Source organism: Chaetodon trifascialis, chromosome 20 (assembly GCF_039877785.1).
Source record: "Chaetodon trifascialis isolate fChaTrf1 chromosome 20, fChaTrf1.hap1, whole genome shotgun sequence".
In the NCBI taxonomy this organism is placed as follows: domain Eukaryota; kingdom Metazoa; phylum Chordata; class Actinopteri; order Chaetodontiformes; family Chaetodontidae; genus Chaetodon; species Chaetodon trifascialis.
The window spans coordinates 8122139-8147177 of NC_092075.1; the positions used below are offsets into that span (position 1 = coordinate 8122139).

The 25039-nt window shown below is 43.0% G+C and overlaps 1 protein-coding gene across 3 annotated transcripts in view; it reads right to left on the reverse strand.

Annotated features, from left to right (window-relative positions):
• Nucleotides 1-6182: 6182 nt before the first annotated feature.
• Nucleotides 6183-25039, reverse strand: part of nup214 (nucleoporin 214) — a 28579-nt gene continuing 9722 nt past the window's right edge. Inside the window, exons 14-35 of one of the 3 annotated variants that reach the window (XM_070988222.1) lie at nucleotides 24902-24990; nucleotides 24393-24476; nucleotides 23909-24058; nucleotides 23092-23250; nucleotides 22892-22995; nucleotides 22633-22812; nucleotides 22025-22200; nucleotides 21383-21691; nucleotides 21071-21238; nucleotides 20537-20648; nucleotides 19022-19085; nucleotides 18277-18343; nucleotides 18014-18098; nucleotides 17655-17707; nucleotides 16036-17553; nucleotides 14308-14375; nucleotides 14040-14220; nucleotides 13775-13927; nucleotides 11775-11946; nucleotides 9553-9701; nucleotides 8293-8326; nucleotides 6183-6966 (exon numbers count right to left, since the gene is read on the reverse strand). In XM_070988222.1, the coding sequence (XP_070844323.1) occupies nucleotides 6930-6966; nucleotides 8293-8326; nucleotides 9553-9701; nucleotides 11775-11946; nucleotides 13775-13927; nucleotides 14040-14220; nucleotides 14308-14375; nucleotides 16036-17553; nucleotides 17655-17707; nucleotides 18014-18098; nucleotides 18277-18343; nucleotides 19022-19085; nucleotides 20537-20648; nucleotides 21071-21238; nucleotides 21383-21691; nucleotides 22025-22200; nucleotides 22633-22812; nucleotides 22892-22995; nucleotides 23092-23250; nucleotides 23909-24058; nucleotides 24393-24476; nucleotides 24902-24990 (4112 nt within the window). In that variant the 3' untranslated portion in view covers nucleotides 6183-6929. The remainder of the gene's footprint in view (nucleotides 6967-8292; nucleotides 8327-9552; nucleotides 9702-11774; nucleotides 11947-13774; nucleotides 13928-14039; nucleotides 14221-14307; nucleotides 14376-16035; nucleotides 17554-17654; nucleotides 17708-18013; nucleotides 18099-18276; nucleotides 18344-19021; nucleotides 19086-20536; nucleotides 20649-21070; nucleotides 21239-21382; nucleotides 21692-22024; nucleotides 22201-22632; nucleotides 22813-22891; nucleotides 22996-23091; nucleotides 23251-23908; nucleotides 24059-24392; nucleotides 24477-24901; nucleotides 24991-25039) is intronic. The other 2 variants (XM_070988224.1, XM_070988223.1) reach the window with 2 other exon arrangements.

Genomic DNA, 25039 nt, shown 5'->3' on the forward strand with positions numbered 1-25039 from the left:
TTCTAACACATTTTAAAGACTGTACCCTGCAGACAACATTATGTAACTTTTATTTAAATGCAATGCTGCAGCAAAGTAGATCAATACTACTCTTAAGCCAGGCGTTCCCATCGAGACCTGCACAGTTATGTAAGAGATTGGCGTTCAAACAGCGGGATGACATCTGGACTGTGACTAAGCCTTGAATGGGGACAATAGCTGCTTACTGTACAGTGTAATGTAATTTTCCATTTAAATTAATGATGACCATTAAATGCTGAATATCCCACGAGCTGGGACGGGGGCACTTATTAGCAACTTTAATTGCCATCGGTGTAATTACAGCATGTGATGCCGCTGGATCCCATGCTCTGCCAGGGCTTTTGTAATAAACCCAGACATCAGAGGCAGCTCCTCGGGGAGAGCATCGAGATCTGTTACACAATTACAAGAAATCAACCAGAACACCTCATCTGACCTGTGCCTGCCATGTCCATGATTCATTTCAGTGAATATTAATACCTTCACTATGAATAAATCATAAGACTTAGTCACTTTTCACTTGATGGTTACTTTAATTTCTCTCCCTCCACAGATGCAGGAGCTCACAAAAGGTCAGGAAAATCCATTGGGATGACCACAGGTCTAAAACAGGTGAAAAAAAAGCAGATTGAGCCTTTCTTTTTAAAACATTTCAAGTGATCCCATCAGTCATTTCACTGAGGCTGCATTGGTCATTCTTCACACCGCTGTGCTGATAGGCGGTGATGAAGGTTACATATCTGTATCTGATATCGCCCTCTTTAAGCTCCCGTTTGGCTTTTCTGAGTGTTGACAATTGTCCAAAACGTCCAGAGGTTTCTCAGTGATTTGCAGCAGTGAGGACAAAGTGTGAAACATTCTTCAGCGCCATTTTGCTCAAACAAAATTCATTGGTGTGAGCTGTCATGTCTCGTCATTCCACGCCGCTGCGCCATGTGTAGCACCTCCATGTGTCAACAACAAGCCAGGCTGCCCTCCAACAGAGCGCCACTGAATTCCAGTCAGGTGTCCTCAGTCAAAGAGGTCTTGGTCCATATTTCAAGCACTTTTTTTTAAGTATTTATAAGCTGTAAATATTGGCTTTATTAATGGCTCATAAGTGATTTAGTTTTGCTTTATACACCAGTCACATCAAAGTTTGCCCTTTCTGTTTTGTAATAATGCAATTATATGAAATCATCCATTAACAAACTCCTGGATTTGGTCACTTTCCAATACTCATCACCTTTGCAGGTATAAATGTTAATGAGTCATCAATAATGTGTTTTAAACATCAAGTCTGCAGCAAAGTGTTACTGTGTTGTTCGGCGAAGAAGGAATTTTTAACAACCTGCAGACCCAAAAGGTGTTCTTATAAATATCAAGAAGTGATCTATAATGCATTAGTACTGAATTTTTGAGCAATCATTAGAGCCCTTAGTTCTGGTTTTTAACACCTTTGTATGTTTGCCTTTTGAAAACTGGTCAGTCCAACTCAACAAACAACATATTTAATGTTAAATTCACACACAGAAACCTTCATTGAGCCTTATTTATTTTATTTATTGACCTTTCCTTTATTGGTTTTATGTGGTGTATTTTTTTATTTTCCTTCCCTCTTCAAAAGCGATATTTTATGTCAGATTTTACTTCATCACATCTCCTCTTAGTTGTTTTATTATTTTATGCTCTTGTTATTTTACCCTTGTTTTTTGTTTAGTGCCCCGCCTTACACTTCTGGTTTTACACACATTATTTATTTTATGACTTATCCATTACATTTTATGAACCTTTAATATCTTTTAATGCATTTTATTGGGTTATTAGGAATTTTTATATGTTTATCCTTCCTCCTGTGTTTCCTGATTACAGATTCATGAAATGTCATGATAGCACTTCCTGTTTTTATGGAAGCAGTATTTGTAATATCATCACTTAATGTTTGTAATGGATCGGGGTGGTGTGGAGGGAATGGATGAGTTGGGGGTCGGGGTGGGAATGTTTCTTTTTTGTGTGTTTTTATTATGTAAAGCACTTTGTGTTACACAGCTATGTGACAGGTGCTATTCACAGAAAGTCAATGTGAATACTTTTCTATCATTTGCTAACTGAGCTAAAGCTCAGAAACAATAATGGATTGGATCAGTATATACGCTGGCTAGCAGACTCATCCGCAATCAAACATGTTTGAATGTAATTAATGTAAAAGCTTAGTGAGCACATGGCCCATGATTCCTATGCCCCTCCTCTTTGACCTATCAGAAATAAAGCAACTGGTGACTGGTGGTTTGGCTGCATGCCTGTTTTAAATTAATATACTATAAAGATGCAGATGTTGACATGTGACATGCAGAGTAACACTTATTTCCCAGACGCACATGTAGCACATGACACAAGCTACAGGCTCTTGAGGTGACGTGTGTGCTGCCATGCCGCGGTCTAAAAAATGTAGAAGCTCATAATGGTGCTGAATCTTTTTCTACACTATGTCTCATTGATGAGGAGGACAAAAACAGGTGTAATTTTAGGAGCGGATATGGATTCAGTTAATTTATGTACCACAAATTTAGGCAGTACAACACATCTGCTGACACCAGCAGTGTTTAATATGCATTCAAATGCAAGATGCTTGCTTAGTGAAGAGGGGAAAGTCCAGGATTCAGCAAATAAGAAAATTAACTCTGTGTTGACTGAGATTAGGGAGCTCAAACTGAAACATTCTCAAAGCCAAGTCAGTCAAAATCTGATTTGATTATATCTAAACCACTGCAGCTCTGGATGAGCTGTCAGCACAGCGACTTCTGGGTTCTTTTCTGACAAAGCTGATGAAATGCGTGTGAAGCTCAAACTGGACGCCCAGCACTGTAGAAACAGGGAATGCTCACCTGAGTGGGAAATTTAGAGGTGACGCTGGGAAGCCGGCTGTGGCTCAGCTCTTTACACCGATAAAGAAAAACAGCTTTTGTGGCCAAAGCGAGGGCCTGACCTCAAGTGCCCTTTAGTGCAAATGAAGGAGGAATTCTCACATCAGTGGCGCAAACAGCTTGTTGAAGCTATCTGCGATCAAGGTGATGACAGAGCGGAGCTGCAAGGTGAATACTGTCAGACGCACACATGTAGGTGTGCAGCTATGTGCTAAATCATTTATCTATTAGAATAAGGCTTCCTGTGTCTGCCTCTATATAAACAGTATATATATATATCAGGTATCTCATATATCCAGTTATCATGGATGGATCGATGGTAACATTAGCGGATACTTGAGATACTGTGAGAGCGAGCCATGCACTTCCACATCCTGCTTTACTTCTTCTGGTGTCTTATTTTAGCTGTTCCATAATGTTTAATTTTAAATAAAGGGGAGCTGTTGTCTTGGTAGGTGTGATTACAGAAATTGTCTTCAAAAGCTTAGCAACTCCGTGCAGCTCTGGTGATGCTCAAAGCCTTCCACATGACATCTGTGATAACGCCTGACATCCATGATCAAGTCTATTAGATAAGACTTTAAGCCCACTCCGTAATCCATTCACATGCAATGTTGAAATTGCATGCACCTCTTTACGTCGTGCCACATGTTAACGGAGAGGCAGCGTTGGCTTCTCCTGCAGGAGAGGGGCACATTGTGCACGTGTGGAAGAATAACTGGAGTTTGAAATTAAAACTTCCCGTATAAAGCTGCTTTGAAGTATCGGGATAAGTGATGACACTGAACTGCATAATCCCTGTGAGTCAGTTAAAGACAGAGCTGGGAAGAGAGTGAAAGAGGAGGAACTGAGGCAGGTGGGTAATTAAAGGTTGGAAGGTCGGGATGGACTTACTGGTATAGTGGCTCCGGTGTTATTTATCATGCATGATGTTCACGTCACTGCAATGCTACAGTGCTCAAAGCTGTGCTTAGCATTTAAGCATGACTACCAGCATACAAAGTGGTCATGTCCTTACATTCTGCAACTTAATAGTACCAGCACCTGTGTGGTGGGAGTTAAAGAAGAGACATAGCTGGAGGTGATTACATATGATGATGCATGATTATGGCAAAGTGTAATGCAAAGATTGTTGCTTTGGATTTTGGCTCCTTTCATATTCAGGGTAAAAATATATCATATGCCAAAAGGCAAACTTGGAGATGGATACATCCAGTTAAACTCCAGTAATAGTTGGCTTCATGCTGAGCTCAAACCACAAATGTAAACCTCACGGTGGCACTAGAGGAAAATTCAGGGCCTCACCAAAGTCTTTACAACACATCCTCGGCATCGATCCATCAAGCAGATGTTGAGATATTTCACAGGACAGTTGGACATTTTGACCTGCTGGTGACATATTTCAGCCTGGAACAAAGTGGTCCGAATTGAAGGTTTTCAGCCTTGAATTTAGTTGATGTTTACAGATCGATTTCCTTTGACATTAAGTTATAAATACAAGCGGTCTCGGTCTTATTTTGTTGCTCAGCAGCTCAGCTATGCAAAAACTGTCCTCACTGGTCATTTTTCTAACCTTAAAAAAATTCAAAGAAACATTCAAACTCTTCATAACTGCGTGGCTGCTGGACACCCACAGGTAGCCAATGGGAGGCCTTAGAAAAAGTGGTCTGCAGTGCACCACCCAGTCAGCACAGTGTGCATTAGAAGAGAAACAGGGGGCGAGGTCTCCCTTGTCTGTTGGTGGATTATTGGATTTGGATTATCTGTGCAGACAAAATTACCCATTAGGGAAAATTGTAGCATGCTCTTTCAGAGGCGCCGGTGCTCACAAACACTGGGTAGCACTCAACTCACATAACAGTGTGTCCTAAAAAGCCCGGCTGGTACATGATGAACAGGATGGGAGACGCCTGAGTGACCAGAATCAGCAGCACACAGTTCATAATAACGCCTGAAAACCTAAAAGATGCTCACACTGCGAAGCGCAGTGGCACGTAGGGATGATGAATATGTCAGCAAAGCAAGGCGGGATGCGCTCAAGAGCTGCTAATCATCACTCACTTGGGGGGTGGGGGAGAAGCAGAATAAGGTTGGGGGCTGGGGAGGGGTGGTTTAGCTATTTTTATCTGGATTCCATGAAGACAGCTGTCATCTTCCCGAGTGTCTGTGAGACTTTCCTGCACTTTCCATCACCAGCAACAGTGACACGAGAAATAAGAAACGAACACTGTCACTACTGTTTGTGTTATATTGAAAAGAAAAGGAGAACAACACCCCTCCAACCTTTAATGCTTGATCATGGAGGCCAGTTGTGGAGTGGGTGCTGAAAATCTCATAAGCTCATCCGCTTTAGCTGAAAGCATTACAGACTTTGGGCTCTGTAACTGCCCGTGTGCCTCAGTAATCTGCCATTGTGTCCGATTCTTTACCTGAGACATCAAACAGATCTGCTGCTGATCATGCACACAGTACTGCCTCTTCGGACAAAAACACATACTGAACTTACCTAATTAGAAAGAAATAATAAAATCCACCCTTATGTTGATTTATGGCCATTGGCTCCAGTTGACTGTATTAAAAACTATTTGAGGAGTGTGGATTTGACCATTTCAGCAGGTGGGTGCTTCAGGTCACATTTTGACCCTGACATTCCTGTGCCACTTCAGAGCGACCGGGACCTCTGCCGTCCGAGAGACGGGCGGAGATAAGGGAGGACAGAGTGACAGTGACATGCCCCACACGCAGCCATAAGCCGGGAAACTAATTCTGTAGATGGTGCCACAAGCCATAGATCCCCATCAGCATTCTCCCACAGCCCAATTTAGCTCTGACTCAATGAATTCCCTCCTCAAGAAGGAGGAACGAGCTGCATATCAAGAAGGATTTAGCATTAATTAGTGAACCATCTAAACATGGCCACGGGCTTGCTGCCACACTGTGTGGTGTTGAGGAAACACTGAGCGCATCTGTGCCCTGCTTTGACGTGACGTGCCGTAATGTGCATCAGGATGGTTTAGCACAAGTCTTGCTGTGTGCTAAATTAAAGGAAATGGTAGAAAATCTAAGTAACGTCTTTCCACTTTGCCAGATAATGTCAGTTCTCCAGGCAGCGCGCTGAAGGCTCTGGATAAGAAAATGACTATGAGGATTATTCGCATTATGATCCGACGGTAATGTTTGCTTTGGTTCTCGGTTTCATTATCGCCGGGAAGAATCAATGAGCCATTAATGAAAAAACCCACTTCTGAGAAGGCAAATAATCTGTAGGAGACATTTCATTCATTCATTTCCATTTTTTCATGTAAAAACATACATCAAGCGGGAGTTTACCGCAAAGATGGTTTGAAAAAAGAAAATAGAACTTTTTATTCTCACATTGAACCACAATCATTTCTGTGACAGCTGAAAATGTTGGGTTTGCTTCATTTTGGTACATTCTACATGCGTCATAAAGCCACGCTGAGAAGACGTAAATTTCAAAGCGTTTTCAAAGCATGTTAAAAAAAAAACTACAGAAACAAAAAGTTTAGAAAGCTGGACACAAAATTCATCTACAAGCCAAAAGTCACACTGGATGTTATGACAATAAAGTCTGTAAGCTGCATCAATGTGTAACGATGCATGACTTTTTCTGAAGAAGGTCATGGATCAGTTTACAAAAAGCTCATTTTTAGTTTTCTGATTCCCATAAAGGCTGCAGAAAATCTGTTTGTACCTCGCACTACCCGACCCCCGTGTTGTCCTACAGCATTCCCGAATGAATATACATATATGTAGAGAATGAACGCACTGCAAGCTGCTTGGAAACTTTCCTTAAACTTTTCTTAAAATATACAAAAGTTTTCTACAAACAAAAAAAGCATGTAAATTTATCCTCTAGTTCACTTTATTTACTGCTTTAATCCAAGAGCGACACAATCTTTCCCTTCCCCTCCGCCCACTGTGTGGCATACAGAGCTTGATTGCAGAAAGGAGTGACGTCTAGCTCATGGACGTTTATTAAAACTAGCTTCTCCAACTGGCAAATGTTTGAGGCCTTGATCTGGAAGAAGAAAGGACAGACAAAGCAGAGAGGGGAGATTATTGAAAGAGTTTCAAATGGCACTTGTAGCAGTATTATTACCACAGGAGTGCACATGTTTCCATTTGATCTCATGGCGCTGTTATTAGCATATTGCATATTGAATTGTTTTTATGAGGACGGTAAGAGGAAATTGGGAATTTTAAGAGGTGCAAGATAAAGAAACGAGCAGTGGAGCTCTATGTGCGTGTTTAGAAATAAACACACACAAACAAAATATTAAGGTTTTTCCTTTTGTCTTGTGTAATTTATCAAATGTCACTATATATGAAATGGCAACACGACTTTGAATGAATTAGATTTTCCGCACAGTGAGTAGAGATGCATCAGTTCAGTGAGTCTCTGCTCATCTCTTATCTAATTTTGATGTTTGCCTTGTGGATTATTATAAAATGATATCGCTTTTTTTGTTTGAGTTTCAGTCAAAAATAATAGTTTGTTTTGCATGAAAACAAGAGTCGGCTATTTTAGTGTTGCAGCAATCCCTGAAACAGGTCAGAAACACCATGAGCAGGAAGCTGCATGTGCTGAAGACACAGAGTGAAAAACTGAAAACAGAATGAGAGAGAAGGATTATTAACAGCATGTGAACGTGTCCAGTGGGCTAAGCCTCGTCTCCACACACTCCTGCACACTTCAGAGTGCATTCCACTGGAACACACCCCGGGGAACGCTGGCTGCCATGTGACACACAGCAGCAAACGCAGGCAGAAGCAGCAAGAGAGGGAGAGGTAGAGAGTGGGATCGAGGGATGAGAGACCAAAAAGAAGGAGAGAGAGAGCAAGATGGGAATGAAAATCTAATCGCAACAGGCCAATTAGTAAGGAAGTGCTACTAGAGCATTTAATCATGCATCAGCCATTCAGGGACAGCCACTTTCCACAGGGGGATGTAGCATATGCAGCATTGTACAGTTTTTACTGTATCATGCATTAGATCATCTTTTAAAACATCATGTCATGTATTATTCATTTATGTTTGCGTTTTTTTTTTTTAATCCAAGGTTGAAAGTGAAGGCAAAAAAAAAAAAAAAAAAATCCTGTATTTCAATGCAGTGACATAGCAACAGAGCTCAGTCTGACTGTAAATGAGCAAAAGAGAAAAGACCAAGAAAAGGAAACAATGGAGGTGGGTTCTACGGGGAACCGCGGTGTGGAGGAAAGATGTGAGCTTCAGCAGAGTTCAAGCACCACAGGCACGACACGCTGCTGCCACGGAGCAATGTGGGTCTGTCTGCTCATTAGTTCACACACGCACGCGCACACACACAGTGTTGAGCGCACTTACTGGTTTGCAGACCCGAAGGTGTTTCCTGAGAATCCTACAAAAAGGCGAAAAAAGGGATTAATTGGGCGGTTGTAGCAATGAAACAATATGACTGTCAGCGTGCCAAAAGATGAAAACTCCTGTAGCAGATCTCATTTCACAGAACGGGTTTTCTCTGACAGATCTGTGCGTTGTGTACGTAACGTGACCTGACACAGGCAAAGCTTTGGAAGACCGAGGCAGAGGAGGTTTAGAAAGATGAGGGGATAAAAGGGGGAACTGGACGGTGTGATGTACAGTATATATGACTAACAAAGGCTGCAGCAAAGCAGACAAAAGAGAGAAAAAGACACGATAATCACACAGAAACAAGCGGGAAGAAGAAGACAAGGGCATTCTGATGAGCTGACAAATTTAGGTCAAATGTGCAAACTCAGACGTGCCTGAGTGTCGCTCTCTGCAGAGCGACACGACGGCGGGACATTTCTGAATCCCAGAGCATGACTATTGTTTGGTGCTGTCTTACCTTACAGTATGTTTGCTAAATTCATACTTTTATGAATACTAGTGCTGACTGATGAAATATTTCATCGCTGTTGAGATATGTGCAATAAACATATTGCAAAAGACTGTCTGAAATATGATGAATGAGAAAGACTGTTCATGTAAATGCACCTGTGGGTCTGAAATTAATACCCACGAAGCGCCAAATCCCGGTAGATTTTCCACTGGGTGAGTAAAACTCACTGGCGGGTAAATGCTTGCACCAAAATAGTCATGCACAACACCACACAGGGATTTCATGGTGCATTCAGGTGCACCTCGTAAACTCTGTAATCTAAGCAGGAAGGGCCACATTACCTAAAAAGGGAAATTTTCCTTTTTTTTAAAATTTGTTTCTGTTTTTGAAATACCTAGGCCTTCTTCTGCCATTACTTTCTTGTTCTTTCGCTATTCTATTCTTCTTCTTTCACCAAATGAGTAAAATTAAAGGTGCATGACAAAAAATTATTGTCCTGAATATTCATTTTACTGAAAAACAAACTCGGTAGTGCAGTTTATTTCATCACTACCCCAACCACAAAACTAAGCGCACAGAAATAAGACAAACCTATACATAGATACTTTGTCGTCATTACTACACAAGTATACTGATATTGGAATACTGACTCCAAATGACCGTGCTGCTTGCAATCGTCAACTTAGTGCTGATAAGCAAGACAACACTTGAAGGTGGAGGGGAGAAAAGAAAAAAAAAGGCAGCGACAGTAGTCGTCTCACCTCCTGCCTGTGGCTGTTGTCCAAAGCCTGAGAAGCTGCTGGGCTGACTTCCAAACCCAGAGCTCTGCTGGGCCAAGCCTCCGAACGACGGAGGGTTCTGATTGGCTAGAGCGCCGAAGGAGGGGGGGGCACTGGGAGGTGAGGCAAACCTGAAAATGGAAGCAGACACAGACAAAGTGATGTGGTGCACAGTTAGAAAAAAACTACTCAACAACCACATGGAATTAAATATCTGGCGGTGAGTGAGGCTGATGAGACACAATGAAAACACTACACTGTGGGCGCTGGATGGCATTTAACAGCCCTGCTTTAAACAACAACAGCACTTTATTCATGCAGAGAGGAGAAAAAATGAGATAAGAGAAATGACTATAGTGTAAATATTCCATGTAAACAAGCTCGCAAGGAAATAAGTGTCAGATGGTGTTTGTGAGGATTGAGCGATGGGGGTTTAAAGCGGTAATCCCTTCTACAGGACCCACGCCCACTGACTCCCAAGGGAAAGAAAAAGGAGAATACGCAAAACAGAGCGGGAGAGAGAGGCCGAGAGAGAGCAAGGCAGTTTAATCTGCAGGCAGCAGTGAGATTATCTGAGGCGAATAATCTAGTCCTGCACAGGGCTCCATGGTTTTGGGCTTGCAGCCATGCGCGCTGTGACAGAACACATGCACACTGTGGACGCACAAGGTTGATAAAGAAGCTGGAGAAATCATTAGAGTGGAAATGATGGAACGAAGGAAAAGGTCAAATAATCCCTTTTCCTGTGTCTTAAAATGCAATTTCAGATGGAATAAGGCTGACTTGCTGGGAGCTGTAAAGAATTCCCCATTCAGTAAACTGGCGTGGAGTTCAGATCTTTCTTAATTTAAACCTCCAGTCTTGTTTCAACAGTGTGAAAGCAGCCTCCCTTCGTAAACGTGCAAAGTTTCAATGGGGCTTCCGAAACTTACTCCTTTTGGTTTGTTTCATCACGTCTTCACGGTAACGTTAAAAGAGTGTTTAACAATGTACTGAACGCTGCCCTTCAGTGGCTTTATGCGTTGTGCTTGTGTGATGGCGCACTGAGCGAGAGAGATCACAGATGTTCTGTTCAAAAACTGCTGCAGGCAAAATCCTGCTGCTCCTCTCCTGCGTCTGTATTACACAAAAAGCCCGGCGACAGTCAAATGTTTAGTCACTGCGACGAGGTAACAGCAGGGTTCAAAGGCTGTCGATGAATATTCTGCATGACGGACAGGAGTCACAAAACCAAATTTCTGCTGTGTAGTAATGATCAAAAATCTGTTTAAGACTGACATAGTTAAATCTCTACGGTCATAATCCATCCATTTTCTATACTGCCTATAGCAGCAGGGGGGCTGGAGCCTATCCCAGCTGTTGACGGGCGAGAGGCGGGGTACACCCTGGACCAGTCGCCAGTCGATCGCAGGGCAACATATATACACAAACAACCATTCACGCTCACACTCACACCTGAGGACAATTTAGAGTCACCAATTAACCTAATGAGCATGTTTTTGGTCTGTGGGAGGAAGCCGGAGTACCCGGAGAGAACCCACGCATGCACGGGAAGAACATGCAAACTTCACACAGAAAGGCCCCGCTCGACCTGGGGATCGAACCAGCGACCTTCTTGCTGTGAGGCACGCGCACTACCTGCTGCTCCACCATGCTGCCCCTACGGTCACAATGTCTGGTTAAAAGTGAAAATTTTCGGCTCTACACGCCGTTTGCCCCACTGCTTCCGCCGTCTCTCTCGCTCCTCTCCCAATGCGGTGAATCAAGAGTTCATTTCAACCAAACCAGAGGTGGTGATGATTGTTGGAACAGTGGACAGACGAACCAAGAAGGATTTTGTGAGTCTTATTTTGTTTCTGTCGAGCTTGAATGAAGTGTGTTTTACGGTGATAAAATGACTGTTTCTGTAAATGGAGTCTGGTGGCTTTGGCGAGAGCGATAGCGCAGCTGTTTCTGGTCTTCAAAGGTCTAACTCTGTGGAGATCCTGTCCATAATGTTTTCAGACACTTTTTATAACAATCAGAGCTGTCAGTGGCAAAAACAAACACTTTTCATGGACGTACATTGACGGTGTGCAAACGCCCGGAGGGATTACATTGCAGCCCATTTCGCGGCTGCCAGCGCTTCTGCGAAAACAAAAAACTATGTTTATAGCAAACCTTTCTTTTACAAAACCTTCCACAGAACATCTTAAGTTTCTTACCCAAATCCTCCCATGTTGGAGGCCGCCGTTCCCTCTCCGAACACTTTACCGCCAGCGGAACCCATGCTGTTGCTGAAGGAAGCGTTTGAGCCAAATGATGCTCCGGCACCAAATGCTGGGGCACTACCAAAGGAAGGGGGACTCCCAAACACTGGAGCACTGCCAAAACCACCTATGGAGGGGAAAATAAAGCTTAAACAAGCTTCTGTGACAGAAAGCAGCAGCATATGTAAAGGGGTTTACAGCAAAGCTTCTACAAAGGAAAAAAAAACATGGGATAGTTCACCTAGGTGGAGGTAAAAAAATATAAAAATGTGTGTGTTCAATCATATTTCCAGTAAAAGTGAATATTTTTCTCTATTGTTTCTCACAAGTAAATACCTGATCATGGCACATTTTTGTCTTGTTGTGCACAGGGCCTTATTGTTTTGGAGCAACACAATGTGACAGCTTAATGACTTCAGTCCAACTCCGGCCTCAGAGGTTGGAGCGGCAGGGGTAGAAAGGGTTTACTGAAATTACAGCCTGGCCACCAGCATGCCCCAGTAAATAATTGATTGAGCTAATGTAACAAGATTACACTCCCCGTACGTGGGCCAGTGATAGGGCATTAGTGTGCTGAGTGGTACCGATATCCCAGTGGAGCTCAGGGATAGCTCGGATGCTTCTGCTATGACTACTTGTACCAAGAACTGCAAAAAAAATAAATAAATAAAAATAAAATAAAGAGGCTAAGTTTATATCCTGAAAATCAAGAAATCTATTTGTGGATGAATCAAGTTAATACTTCATACTTAAACCTGCTCTACACCTAATTTCATTTGCACTTGATCCACTCTAACTTGTTAATCTGCCAAACAGTCTTGGAGCTTGGGTGTACAGGAGCATAGTAGACAGTTTGAACCATATGAAAGATAGCATCCTTTCTCATTTCTTTTTCAGTTTACTGAGGACAGAATCAGCTGTAATGACTGACACCGATACAAACTGGTTTTCCAGTCCTCTTCTAAGTAAAGCAAAGCAGTTTTAAAGCAGTGAGACAAATGAACTACATACATGACCTGACACTTAAACTCGTGGAGTAGCCCTTGTCCAATAAGCATAGCATAACAAATCAACAAGGACACAGTGTCAAATTATGCTCATATCCAGCTGTCTTCACATGCTCTTAACAGAAACCAGATGAAGGCAAATTGTAGCAGAAAATTGATACAGTTTCTAACCAGGCATGACAAATCTACACTCTTTTCCCCATGACATAGCAGCTCTGCTGACTGGTGCTAACTAAAGACATAAATCACTCATATAAAATAAAATTATGCAGTTTAAATAGATAATGTAAAGCTTTTCATGTATCAAAAACACATCTGATACTCAAATAAGTGCACCACATCTTTAAGTCATCATGCTGTGACTTAGCAGTGTTGAGAGGCAACATTGCATCAGCACTATTCAGGCAGGTAATAATGCAGCCTGACTGACTCACTTTCTGCTCTGCTGGGGGGAGGAGATAAGGGCACTAGCTGTAGCACAGATGATAAAGGAGAAAGCAATGTCAAGAGTCGGCTGCTGTGAAAAATGCGATTATGTATAGGTGACGGGGCTTGTATCCCAGCCGTGCCACTATCACTGAACCTCACACATCACTAACCCAGAGGCCCTAAGTCAGACCCTGAAAAATGTGAAAGGACAGAGGGTATAAAAAAGATTTCTAAAACAAGCCCCATCAGGTGAACATAACTGGAATTATGTACTTCTATAATCACAGAATAACAGCACTATTTACACTTGTGAGGTCCTTTGCTCAATTCTAATTGAGGAAATTAATTTCTACTCAAAGGAAGTATCCACAGCACATGGAAACAAAGTCTGGTCTGAAAGTAATCAGCAGGATAAATCATGTCGTAAAAGGTTAACTGTGAAGTACAAGCAAGCAGCACTTTCAGTGAGGCGAAGACTCTGTGCTACTGGAATAAAAACCAACATGGGTAAAGCTGTACCTGGTTTTGGTGGAGTAGAGAAGGAGCCAAAGCCCTGGGATGCAACACTCCCGGCACCAGTGCTGAAGGTCCCACTGGGTTTCTGCTCTCCAAAAGAGGACTGTCCAAAACCAAAGGACTTGGCGCCACTATTCCCAAACAGACTGTTGGCACCTAGAGGAGACGCAGACAGATAAGTGTATCAGTATAAGACAGTAAAATGGGGGTTGCTGAACAGTTTTAACAACCTCTTTTTTTGTTTTTTTTACAGATTGCACAAGCCCACCTGTCGGAGCGGGCTGCCCAAACCCTCCTGTGGCAGCTGTGGTGCCAAATGGGTTCTTATTGGCGGCATCTTCGCTCGGTTTACCTCCCAGGCCACTGAAGAACCCTCCTCCACCGGCTGAGCCCGCTGCATTGGTTGAACTTGCACCAAACAGACTCCCACCAGATGGTGGCTGCTGCTGCTGCGAGAGAAATGTCAGGTATACAATGTGTCCAGAGGAATGGGATTTTATTTTTTTTAATCAATCATAAAAATACGTGGATGGTACCTGCCCAAACAGGTTCCCACTGCTTTGCTGTTGGCCAAACACAGATGTGCCAGAAGAGCAGCCAAAAGCTGTAATAAGAAGGAAAAAACAGTCAAGATTGACACATTCACTGTTCTCTCAGCACTACTAGATGTAGATGTAGCTGTCATAAATTTCCTCATGACCACTGCATAGCTTCCTTTTCTTCCCAGTGTCATAAAAACGAATGAGCTGACTCTGGAAACTCGACCCCCCCCCCCTTAAAATCTGTAGACAGGAGTGACAGGCTGTATCTAACTGCTGAGCTGATACTTGAACATCAGCTGTCCACAGAGACACACATTCCCATACTGCGCTGGGAATTTAGAGAATGTTCGGGAATAGGACAACTCCCCTCATGCCACCCTCCTTCCTCAGACTGCCACACCTTCCCAAATCCCACAGCCAATGCCACACCTCCAACCCACTCAGGCTGGCAGAAGAGCTGCAGGCAAAACTGGGCATCTTCTCTCCTGCATGATGATGGCATGTCGACCAAAAGAGGAGTCCCATTTGACTTCAGTGACTACAATACGTGCAGGCTGGTCAGCTAAATGACATGATATTTTCACACAGCCTCCTTCACTGCTTACTGCCCTTACAGACATCATATTGAGGGGGTTTTCAGGTGTTGTTAGCTTAAGCGCCATTTGGTCCTGATTAGAAAAGATAACACCACTTTGAGTAACAACAATGTCTATGGCTGACAGGTTTTAAATTGAAAACTCTGTACACCCCATTACTCTGAGAGCCTGAAGGTGTCATTTTTCTAATTTAAAAATAGCACACACAGTATGAAATGATTCCAGTGTGAATTTGGTGAAATGAAGATGCTGTGTTGAGGTGAAATTAGGAAGTGCACAGCTTCCCTTGAGCGAAGCTATAATTTGCATATGCCATAGCATGTATAAGAAAAATGAGAACGACTTGACAAACAGGCTGATAAACAGGAGACAACAGGTAAAAACATGAAGTAGAAAGCAGCACAAAGGCAAGTTACCACATTTTGAGAAACTAAACCCTTTTCATGATCAATAACATTACTGTCATAAGATTTACAAAGTGCAGATCTGATCGGGCTTTTAACAGGTACTTATTCAAACTTTTGTAATTTACACCATTCAACTAAAATGAAGCAGATCAAAATTCAATCCTCTCTTTACTGTTCAGCCTCAGCCTGCTACTGCTGCTCTCCTTCACAGCAGCCTTCAGTGCGAGCATTTTGCTGCATATGTGAGTGTGTGAAGATGCTAATCATCATTAGCAAATAACAGTGTACAAAACATTCACGTAGCAGCTTTTCTTTTTTAGCTGGTGCTGAGAGTTGCTCTCTCAAGTTCAAATGACAAATGGTAGCAGAGGTAGGTCATATCAGCTATTTGATATATAATGCTTGCTTTCAAAGATCTTCTGTGACAGCACTGTACAATGGAGAGTGGACTGACTGTGTAAAGAGTGATCCATCTTTCCTCTTGCGGATCAGATCACGTAGATTTGAGGGGTCACACTCTCCCAGTTTAACTTCATTCATATCATCATCAGCTTAAAAATCTATGATTTTTTTTTGGACCAGAACCTCTTTACAAATCACCTGCTTCGATAGCTATACTACTCCTGTATCCCACAGATGTAAAGCGGGAATAAAACCATTGGCCAAAAACCATATTTTACCAGGGACCAGTAATAACTCAAGAGCAGACCTACACTCACCTGAGGGCTGTCCAAAGCTGAATCCCGAAGATGAGGATGTGGTGGTGTTACTCCCAAACACAGAACCCTGCCCAAATCCAGAGCTCTGGCCAAATGCTGGTGCTGTGCTTTGTCCAAACAGCCCCGAAGCTGTACTGCTGGCTGTGTTGGCGCTGCTCGTGCCAAAGGAGAAGGAAATGGCATTGCTAGCAGTAGAAGCACCAAAGAGACCTCCTCCAGTAGTTGCGCTGTTGGAACTTGCTCCAAATGCTGATTGGCCAAAAGAAAAGCCACTAGCTGTTCCTGTGTTGCTGGCAGGCTGGCCAAAGCTACTCGCCTGGCCAAATACAGATTTGCCAAAACCAGTTCCAGTTGATGCACCAAACCCAGCTGAGCCAAATGCTGTTGATACTGGGGCTGCAGGAGCTGCAGGGGCTGAAGGAGCTGAGGATGCTGGAGGTGCAGCAGGTTGCCCAAACACAGTGCTAGCAGCAGTAGTTGTACTGTTAGCGACAACAGGGGTGGGAGTGGTGGCTGCAGGGCTAACTGTGGTGATAACTGGTGTAACTCCAAGCGAACCGCTGTCTGTTACTGCAGGGGCAGGCTGGGTAAAAATGGAACCTGGTTTGTCAGAACTGGGCACTTGGAATGCTGCTGGAGCTACCTGGGAGACAGGTGCCCCAGCAGGGGTGGCAGCAGCCACAGGAGCAGTGGTGGTGGTGGTGCTGTCTGGGGTGGCTTCTGTTATGGGAGCCACACTGGCTGGTGTTTGAGGGGTTGCTTCGGCCGGTGCGGTGATGGAGGAGGGAGGGTCTGGGGTAGGTGCAGTTGTGGCCAAAGGAGGTGCGGGTGATGGTGCTGCAACTGTGGCTGCTGTGGTTTCTGCAGTAGCAGCATCTGTTGTGGTCTCATTTACTACTGGGGGACTAGTGTTACCTACAGCTGGTTCAGTAGCAGGTTCTTTTTCAGGGGGCGGTGTGGGTTCTGAAGGTTGTGGGGGAAGTTTGGGTTCCTCAGATGCATCTGAAGACGCTGCAAGAATACTACTGAAAGACATCGGTAACGCTGAGGCAACAGAGCTGGACTGGGGAACAGAGAAGGCCGGCTTGGTGTTTGATTCCGGAGGCTTGAACAAACTGCCTGATGCTGCCCCCTTTGACAAGTCTGCTCCAGTAGAATCTTCTGCAGCCTTTTGGAGAATTGCACCAAAGCTAAACTGCGCCGGTCCCTTGCCCATACCAAGTCCAGGTTCCCCAAAGGCAAATGAGGCAGCAGCGGATTTAGTGGATGAATCCTTAGCTTCTTCTCCTTGGCCCACACGAAGTCCAGAGAAACTGCCCAGAGTTTCTCCTCCAACTGTCTTTGGGGGCTGTGGCTCTATCCTGAGGGCAGTTGTGGTGGAGGTGGGTTGGTCTCCTGACGTGCTTGTAGGCAAGGTGGGAGACCCAGTGGAAAGAGCAGGCGAGAACGACTCCTCTACAGTCTGGCCAAACATCATCTTGCCATTTCCACCAAAGGAGAATTTATTCACATCCTTCCCTGCAGAGACACAGGGTCAAAACAACAGGACAAGGTGAGGGTGTGTATGCTTGACACCATCCCACAACAATCGGATACAAAGCTGCCGTACTGTTTTTTACCTTGTGACATTCCAGCTCCCTGTGTAACTGAAGCAAAACTGAAGCCTGTAGACCTGCAAAAAAAAAATTAATTCACAATGAAACTACACATTTCTGAATTTGGTTAGATTAGATTAGAGCAGAGGGGGAAATTAATTAATTAAATTTCAACCACACTCTTTTGGATAAGTACAAGACCCAACTCAAATAGCTACAAAAACCCAGATTTTAATATATGAACACTCTAAATTGTTTCTGAAATGAAAAATATTATGTTCTTATTTTACTTTGTGTTTACCACAAATAAAAGGAACATCTACAAAATGTTACCCCTTCTTCAAATTTCAGAGCGGTTCCATTATTTTGATAAGCTGACTCACCCTGATGTGAAGGAGAACCCTTTGCTCGAGTTTTGCTCTGCTGAGCCAGCAGGAGCCGCGGAAACATCTGTTTTGGTAGACTGACCTGAAGGACGCAGAAGTTAATGAAGTCAGTCAAAATCTATCAAGTAAAATATAATCTTGCAAAATAAAACGCCAGGATTACCGAACGCACAGCTATGGTCAAGAATCATGAGCAATGACTGCAATTTTGTTTAAGTGTAACCAAATCAGGGAAATGCATTAATCTAACCAGTGCTTACCAAACACGAAGCTTCCCTGAAGGGTTGTACTTTCAGTGGGCATCTTCTGGATACCTTGGTTCGGATTCTGCACAGACAGTTTCAAACAGGCAGCGCCTATTATAGCGTAACACAACCGTGACACAGAAAACACTATATATCTATTGTGTATGAGATTAAAAAAATGACTCTGCAGGTTGCAGCGCAGGTGCAATAAACAGCAATCTTTAGGTGGATGTAGAGAATAAGCAAGTGGCTGGAGATCAGCTTGTTCGGGTCATTCCCATTAAACTGAACTTGGGCCTGTACAGTGACCAAGATTTGCGCGAGGGGTTCCCCTGTCACCAAACTGCAATTTATAACATCAACATGGGAGGGAGCTGGGACATTTCTCACCGTTAGCAGCAGTTAATGGCACGTCCTCACTGACAGCAATATGTGAATTTTCACAAGCTGAATGTACTTTAAAGTTGCAGGGAGAGGGATGCTGACACTGAATTTGCTTGAGTTTGAGTATTTAGCAGATGGTACGAGTGGCGGATATGAGCAAAAAAATATTATCCGTAAAACATTTCACGTATTTTGACAATGCTTCTGTAAATTGTTTGAATTGTGAGCCATTCAAAGTGCATTTTATAAGCTACGTAAATGAGAACGTGTCAGTTAAATGATAGACGTATAGCAATATAGTTGTGTGGGTGAACAAATACATGAAAAGATGAATGACAGCTTGGTGAGTGATGGACATATCAGATATAACACTCACTCGTTTGGCCTGGTTGGAAGAAACTGTTGCAAAGACCTGAGCTGCTGGATCTGCTACTGATGAGCTGGAAAAGACAGCAGAAGAGGAAGGGGAGTGTTCAGGTGCTTTCTTTTTCCATTTCATCCACACAAACAAATCTGACAATCACCAAATCTTTCACTGCGTGGAATTAAAAATTCTTTGGAGCATATATTTTTGTGATTTTTTTTTTAAAGATTCTTCTTGTTCTAGTAAAATAAAATATCCAGCACATGTTGGATCTTTATATCAAGCTGGGAATCTTTTGAAGAAATGTCTGAAACGTTACTGTCTGACAGAGATAAAGAGAACGTTAAGCATGGAATCAGGGAAAAGTCCACTTTCATAATCGTCTTCCTCTCTCAATGCTTTGCTTTCCTAGTTTGTTATTGTGAGCAGCCTTTATTTGGGGAAAGCCCCAAGGAGGGATGGCCTGCTGAAATATCAAGCACAAAAGTGGAGCACTGCCCAGTGAGGCAGAAAGAGTAAGGTGCAGGCAGCAGGAAGGGGCAAACAAGAGACTGTGAATCATGGACTGAATAAACAGACAAGTGAAAGACATGATGAAAGGGCAGTGAAGAGGGTAATGGTATGAAAAGAGACCATTAGACAGTGTGCATAAAGTGCAGCCCACGTATTCACACAGTTTTGTTTTGGCTACATTCTCCAGCATACAGGCGTTTAAATTAAACTGTAAACTCTAAGGTTACAGCATTGACTTTAAGCTGCGCCCCTTTTTATACACCCCCAGAGGTAAAAAGGCCTTCCTACACTATTCATATAGTAAGCACATACACATATTGTAGACATACTTAAAAATGCTGAAAGTAGACACTTTAACACCACTGCTTCGTTTTACAACACTGCAGCAGAGCCAAAACAATTAAAAATAGACTGCAGTGTACGTACAGACAGGATCATACACACACACATGAACACAAAGGAGGTTGATAAAAGAGAAATAAATAAAAACAGAGCCTTTAACATAGGCTAGTATTACATATAAGAGATGTGATGCTTGAGGAAAGAAGCTCAGATGCAAACTAAAGGCGTCCTCACAGACTGTGAGCCTCTGCCAGACGTGGTGTGCACTGGCTAAGATTGGGTGGAGTCAGTGACCTGATAAATCTATACCGAGGAGACACACTATAAACAAACACTGGACTGCTCGAGGACTCATAGTGACAGACCGTCTACTCACTGCATCAGAAATAGATCCAAGTGGATAACGCTATAAATATTATATAACATGCTTGGTATTGAACAGGAAATATACAAATAGCACAGATTAGATAGTTAAGACAGACAAAAAAAGGGTTCAATATGCGAAATGAACTCATTAACTTTATCTGCCGCATATCAATTAAAATGTCTCCTGTGCCAAATAGACTGCATTTCAAATCAAGTGAAAGGAGCACTACCAAATGAATCCCGTTTCAGTAACCTGGCACTGGGAGACATTCATGACACTTAAGAAATAAATGAATTCACTTTTACCTGATGATACTGGGCACCGGGGCAGGAGGTCCCTTGTCCTTTAGCTCCTGGACATTTACCACCTGAGGAACAGTCTTCAAAGTGGACTCTGTCAAGGACGCACTGACGACAGCTGGAACACACACAGATGTAACAAAGCCAATGTTTACATGTGAAAAACATGCACCTACATACACACACAGCCAGTGTTCATATTCAGAAAATACCAGACAGGTGTAGTAAAATGAATTGAATGTTTCCGTGGCTATTTAAGCCTTGAATTATCTATTATTCATTATGATGTATTTTAGTAAGTGAGTCTCAGGTATGATGGGGAACTGAGTTGGGACATAAAGCTACTAATTTCATATTATTTGGAAGTCTGTGTCTCCCCCTGGTGAATAACAGTGAGCACAGCAATACAATATTATCAATATCATACAAACAGCTGCCCCTAACGACTTCATTCATCTTCATTACTGTTTAAAACTAAACTAGGACATTATTGTTTTTGGCTGCAGTTACAGGCTGGTGACCGTGGCATGTTCTTCCTACCTGTCTTCTGATTGGCCATCTGCCTGCGTAGAGCAGCGGTGGCTGCAGCCTGCTGGGCAGGGATGGTGACAGGGATGGTCCTCTCAGCTGGTGGGGCTCCATGTTTCACAGTCTTTGTGGCGAGAGCAGTGCTATCAGCCCCGCTGAGGTTGATCTTATTGGTTGGGACTGAAATGTCAATAAAGTGAGGAACATTTATGAAACAAAGCAGCCCTACAGGTGTTTATGAGCTGCATTAAAAAGCTGACATCTTGTGGCAACTGTATGTCGCATCACATCTTTGATGAATGACAGTAGTTCTGATTTACTCACCAGGGCTGGCAATAGGGCTGAGTCCAAAGCCCATACCCTGGACTGAGTGAATTTTGGTTAAAGGGGTTGATTGGATGGCCCCGAAGCCTGGCTGGATAGATGGGGTCCTCACGACTGTGGGGTGTCGGGGCATTGACAATGCTGGGGGAATGACAGTCATGGGAAGAGGCTCTGGCTGTAGTTCTTCATCCTCCAGCTCCAAATGAGCTGGGTGAGGCTCCAGGGACTGGGACAGGGAGGACGTGGAGCTCACGTCATCCAAGTCCTCATAGTATTTAGGTGAAAGGAAGGCTGAGCGAGACAGGTTGGCTGAAAGAGAATAAAGAACATGTAAATTATCAATAACTGCAGCTGCATTATGTCAACATTTTGTTTATCTCTCTGCATTAACAGACCATCTACTCTTGTTCAACAGCCCTATTTAAGTGAATATTCTTCCGAACAATGAGACCTTTTCTTTGTTTGACTATTACTCAAGCCCCCGAGAGAATTCAAGGTAAAGATTTACTACATTTGTAAACTTTCATGCAAGCACAAATTGCGAGTCAGCAAAGCAAATTTACACAAGAAAAACCGATAAAGATTCCACTTCCAGACATCAGAGTAATCCTTCTTAAATGAGTCTGAGCAGGTTCTGTGTACCTGGTGCAGTAGAGCGGACAGGAGGCATCTGTCCCTTTGAGAGGAAATTACGCAGCTGGGATTGTTTCACTGTTGAAATCTTGGCTGATGGAGATTCGGATTTGGTCTTAGGAGGGGTGGTGTCCAGCTTGGCCTGCTGGAGTGCGTCCCTTAAACTCTTAAGCTCACCTTCCAAACTGTCACAAAACGCACAAGCAAGTTGTTTAAGTTGCAAACAACAACACCTTTTCTAAAACTATCTGCAGTGTACTAATGCACATACTTAGAAATTAATATCAACATCCTGTAAAAGCTGATACACTGAAAGAAATGAGGGCGATCTTTGTGTAATTCATGGACCATGGCGATTACATTGTTAGCTTTTATGCCATCCAGTAATGAAAACAAAAGCTGAATTTACTCAGTTTTAATTATTCAAAAAGTGCTCTGGATTCAAAATTCAGCCCATTTAAGTTCACGGTTAACTTGAACTATCAAGTCCGTGATTTCCACACCTGCACTGCAGAGTCTCCTTCCTCAAAACGAACTCAAAACCTACAACATGTTATAATGATTAACAGATTTTCACATAACTCCACTCCTACTGCTCGTTCTTTGCCAGCTCCTACCCAGCGGTTGTTGCTGTCTCAGTATTGAGGTTTATAGTTGAAGTGGAGGTCTTGTTGTAGAGGCGCAGTGACGTCAGTTTCTTAACCAACTGGTCCAACTGGTTCTTCTGCTGGTTGATAATGTACAGGTTGTTGCCCAGAGTAGTGAACAGACCCTCGCGCCCTGGCACCACCATGTGTCTGTGAGGAAGACAAGCACTTCAGTACAAATGACATCTTTTCAGTACAGGCACTTAAATAGCCGATCTTTGGAGCTTACTTCTGCTTTTTCTTCTTCTCCAGGTGTTTCTGCCATTCCACATCCAACACGTCATTGACATCTTCCACAGCAAACGTAACATACTGGTACAGCCTGCGAATCTCCTGAAGGAAACAAAAAAAGGAGTATGTAGATGATTCATGTAAGGGCTCTGTGAAACATCCATTCATGAACTCATCTTTTGTCGTCCTGCTTCTCACCTTGAGCTGCTCCTCGTTGCGTGGGTCCAGAGGTTTTTTGTACAGCAGCTGTCTGTAATTTGGGTCTCTGCTCAGCTCACTCTGGGTTTTGGCTTCTTCTGCTCCAGCAAAGCCGTCCAGTAAGGTGGTCTTCAGTGTACCAATGTCCCCGTGGAGAGACTGAATCAGGGAAAGAAAACACAAAAAGGCTGGAGGAGGATATTCATGCTAGAATAGGCTTACTTCAACAAAGAGACCAGAACTACTGAAATAAAAGAACAAAACAGGTAAAAATATACAACAATCAATTCAGTGACGCTTTTCTTTCTGAATCAAATATATTGTAAATAACAACCCAAAAGACCAACACATGACATGTCTCCTTTGCTCGGCTGAGTGCCACGTTTTCCTGAAATTTGTTTTTGTGAAATACAGACAAGACTAAAAAGGCTTGTCTGTATATGGTATATCCTACAGACAAGTTATCCAAGTCAACATATACTTTGAAGAACAGAATATATGGTGCAGAACATGGGTGACATACTTTTGAACATTTTCTTATTTAAGAGCTAGCCCAAACAATAAAACCCAAATTCTGAAATTTGAAGCATTGTCTTCTGCAGCCACAAGAGAGGAAGATGGCACACAAGCTGGTATTTTTATCTATCATGACAGTCAACTTCTAACAGTGAGTCTGTTATTCTAAGACAATTTCATTCTGAGTAGGAGGCAGCTGTTGGGGGTAGGGCTTGACTGGCGAGAGTGATTTTACTAACAGCGATTTGGGTCAGACAGGGCAGTATCTGAACGTGTTTTGGTTTTCCAACCATGGTCTTACCTCTGTAGTTTCCTTGATCTCCAGTGTGAAAACATGGAGGTCCTCTGACTCCTTCCTCAACTCCTTCATTTCCTCATTGGTGCCAACCTTGAAGTCAGCTTTTGCATTTCTCGCCTTTAGGTCGTCCAACTCCTTCTGGAAGTGTGCAATCTGATGAGGAGTCAAAGACGTGCTCAGTTATTAGTATGTTTTCATGTTAAGTCCATCCTGAGCAATTGGGCTTTCAACTAGAATTCTGTTTACATCAAACGTGCCCTAATCGGAAAAAAACGCACAGTTAAAGATAATTTAGAGATTTCTTATTACATTTTCATGAAGAGGAAAAATTATACAAGAACACCTGCGGTGTGCAGTCATGAACACAAGCGTCTAGCCAGTATTTTTCCCCATATGGTGTGAGCCACGAGTCTCTCACCTTCTTCTCAAGCTCACCAATTAAAAGTGGTACATGGTACTCTAGTGTTGACTAGATGATATGTCTCACCTCCTCCAATATACCAGCCATAATGGGATCAGAGTCTTTCTTTTGCTGTAGCTGCTTTTCCAGAGCCTTCACACTTACAGCTGCCTGCATTGAGAAGTAGTAAAGTAAGAAACACACACAAACACACACAACCCATATATGAAGTCTGAACAAAAAATTAAAATATCTGTATCTGTAAACGCTAACACTATGCTTTCCTCCTGCTACTGACAGCTCTTTGTACTATTACTACGGTGTCCTTCCTATGGGGACTGAATGCTGTTCTTTCATCTGTGATATATTAACAATTAACAATTACAGCCAAGCAAAAGGTGCAGGGAATGGGTGAGGAGGATGAAAATAGAGAGCAGACAAAGAACACTGAAACTATCTTGTTGAATATTTTTCTTGTCCTTAAAAATCTAGGGGAAGCCGAGGGTACCGACAGAGGTTCTGTGCCTTCACTGTGTCCCTATGGTGAACATGTTTGTCAGATTTTTGAGCAACACATCAACAAAACCAGACAGGACCTGTGGAGTTTGGACACGGCTCTGGGCAGCAGGAGCAGGTTTCTGGACGAGTGCGGGTGGTGTGCTGGTTTGAACTGGACGCACTGGGGCTGCGACACAACCAAATATATTAAAGTCACAAGCCAAGGTTTGAAGATT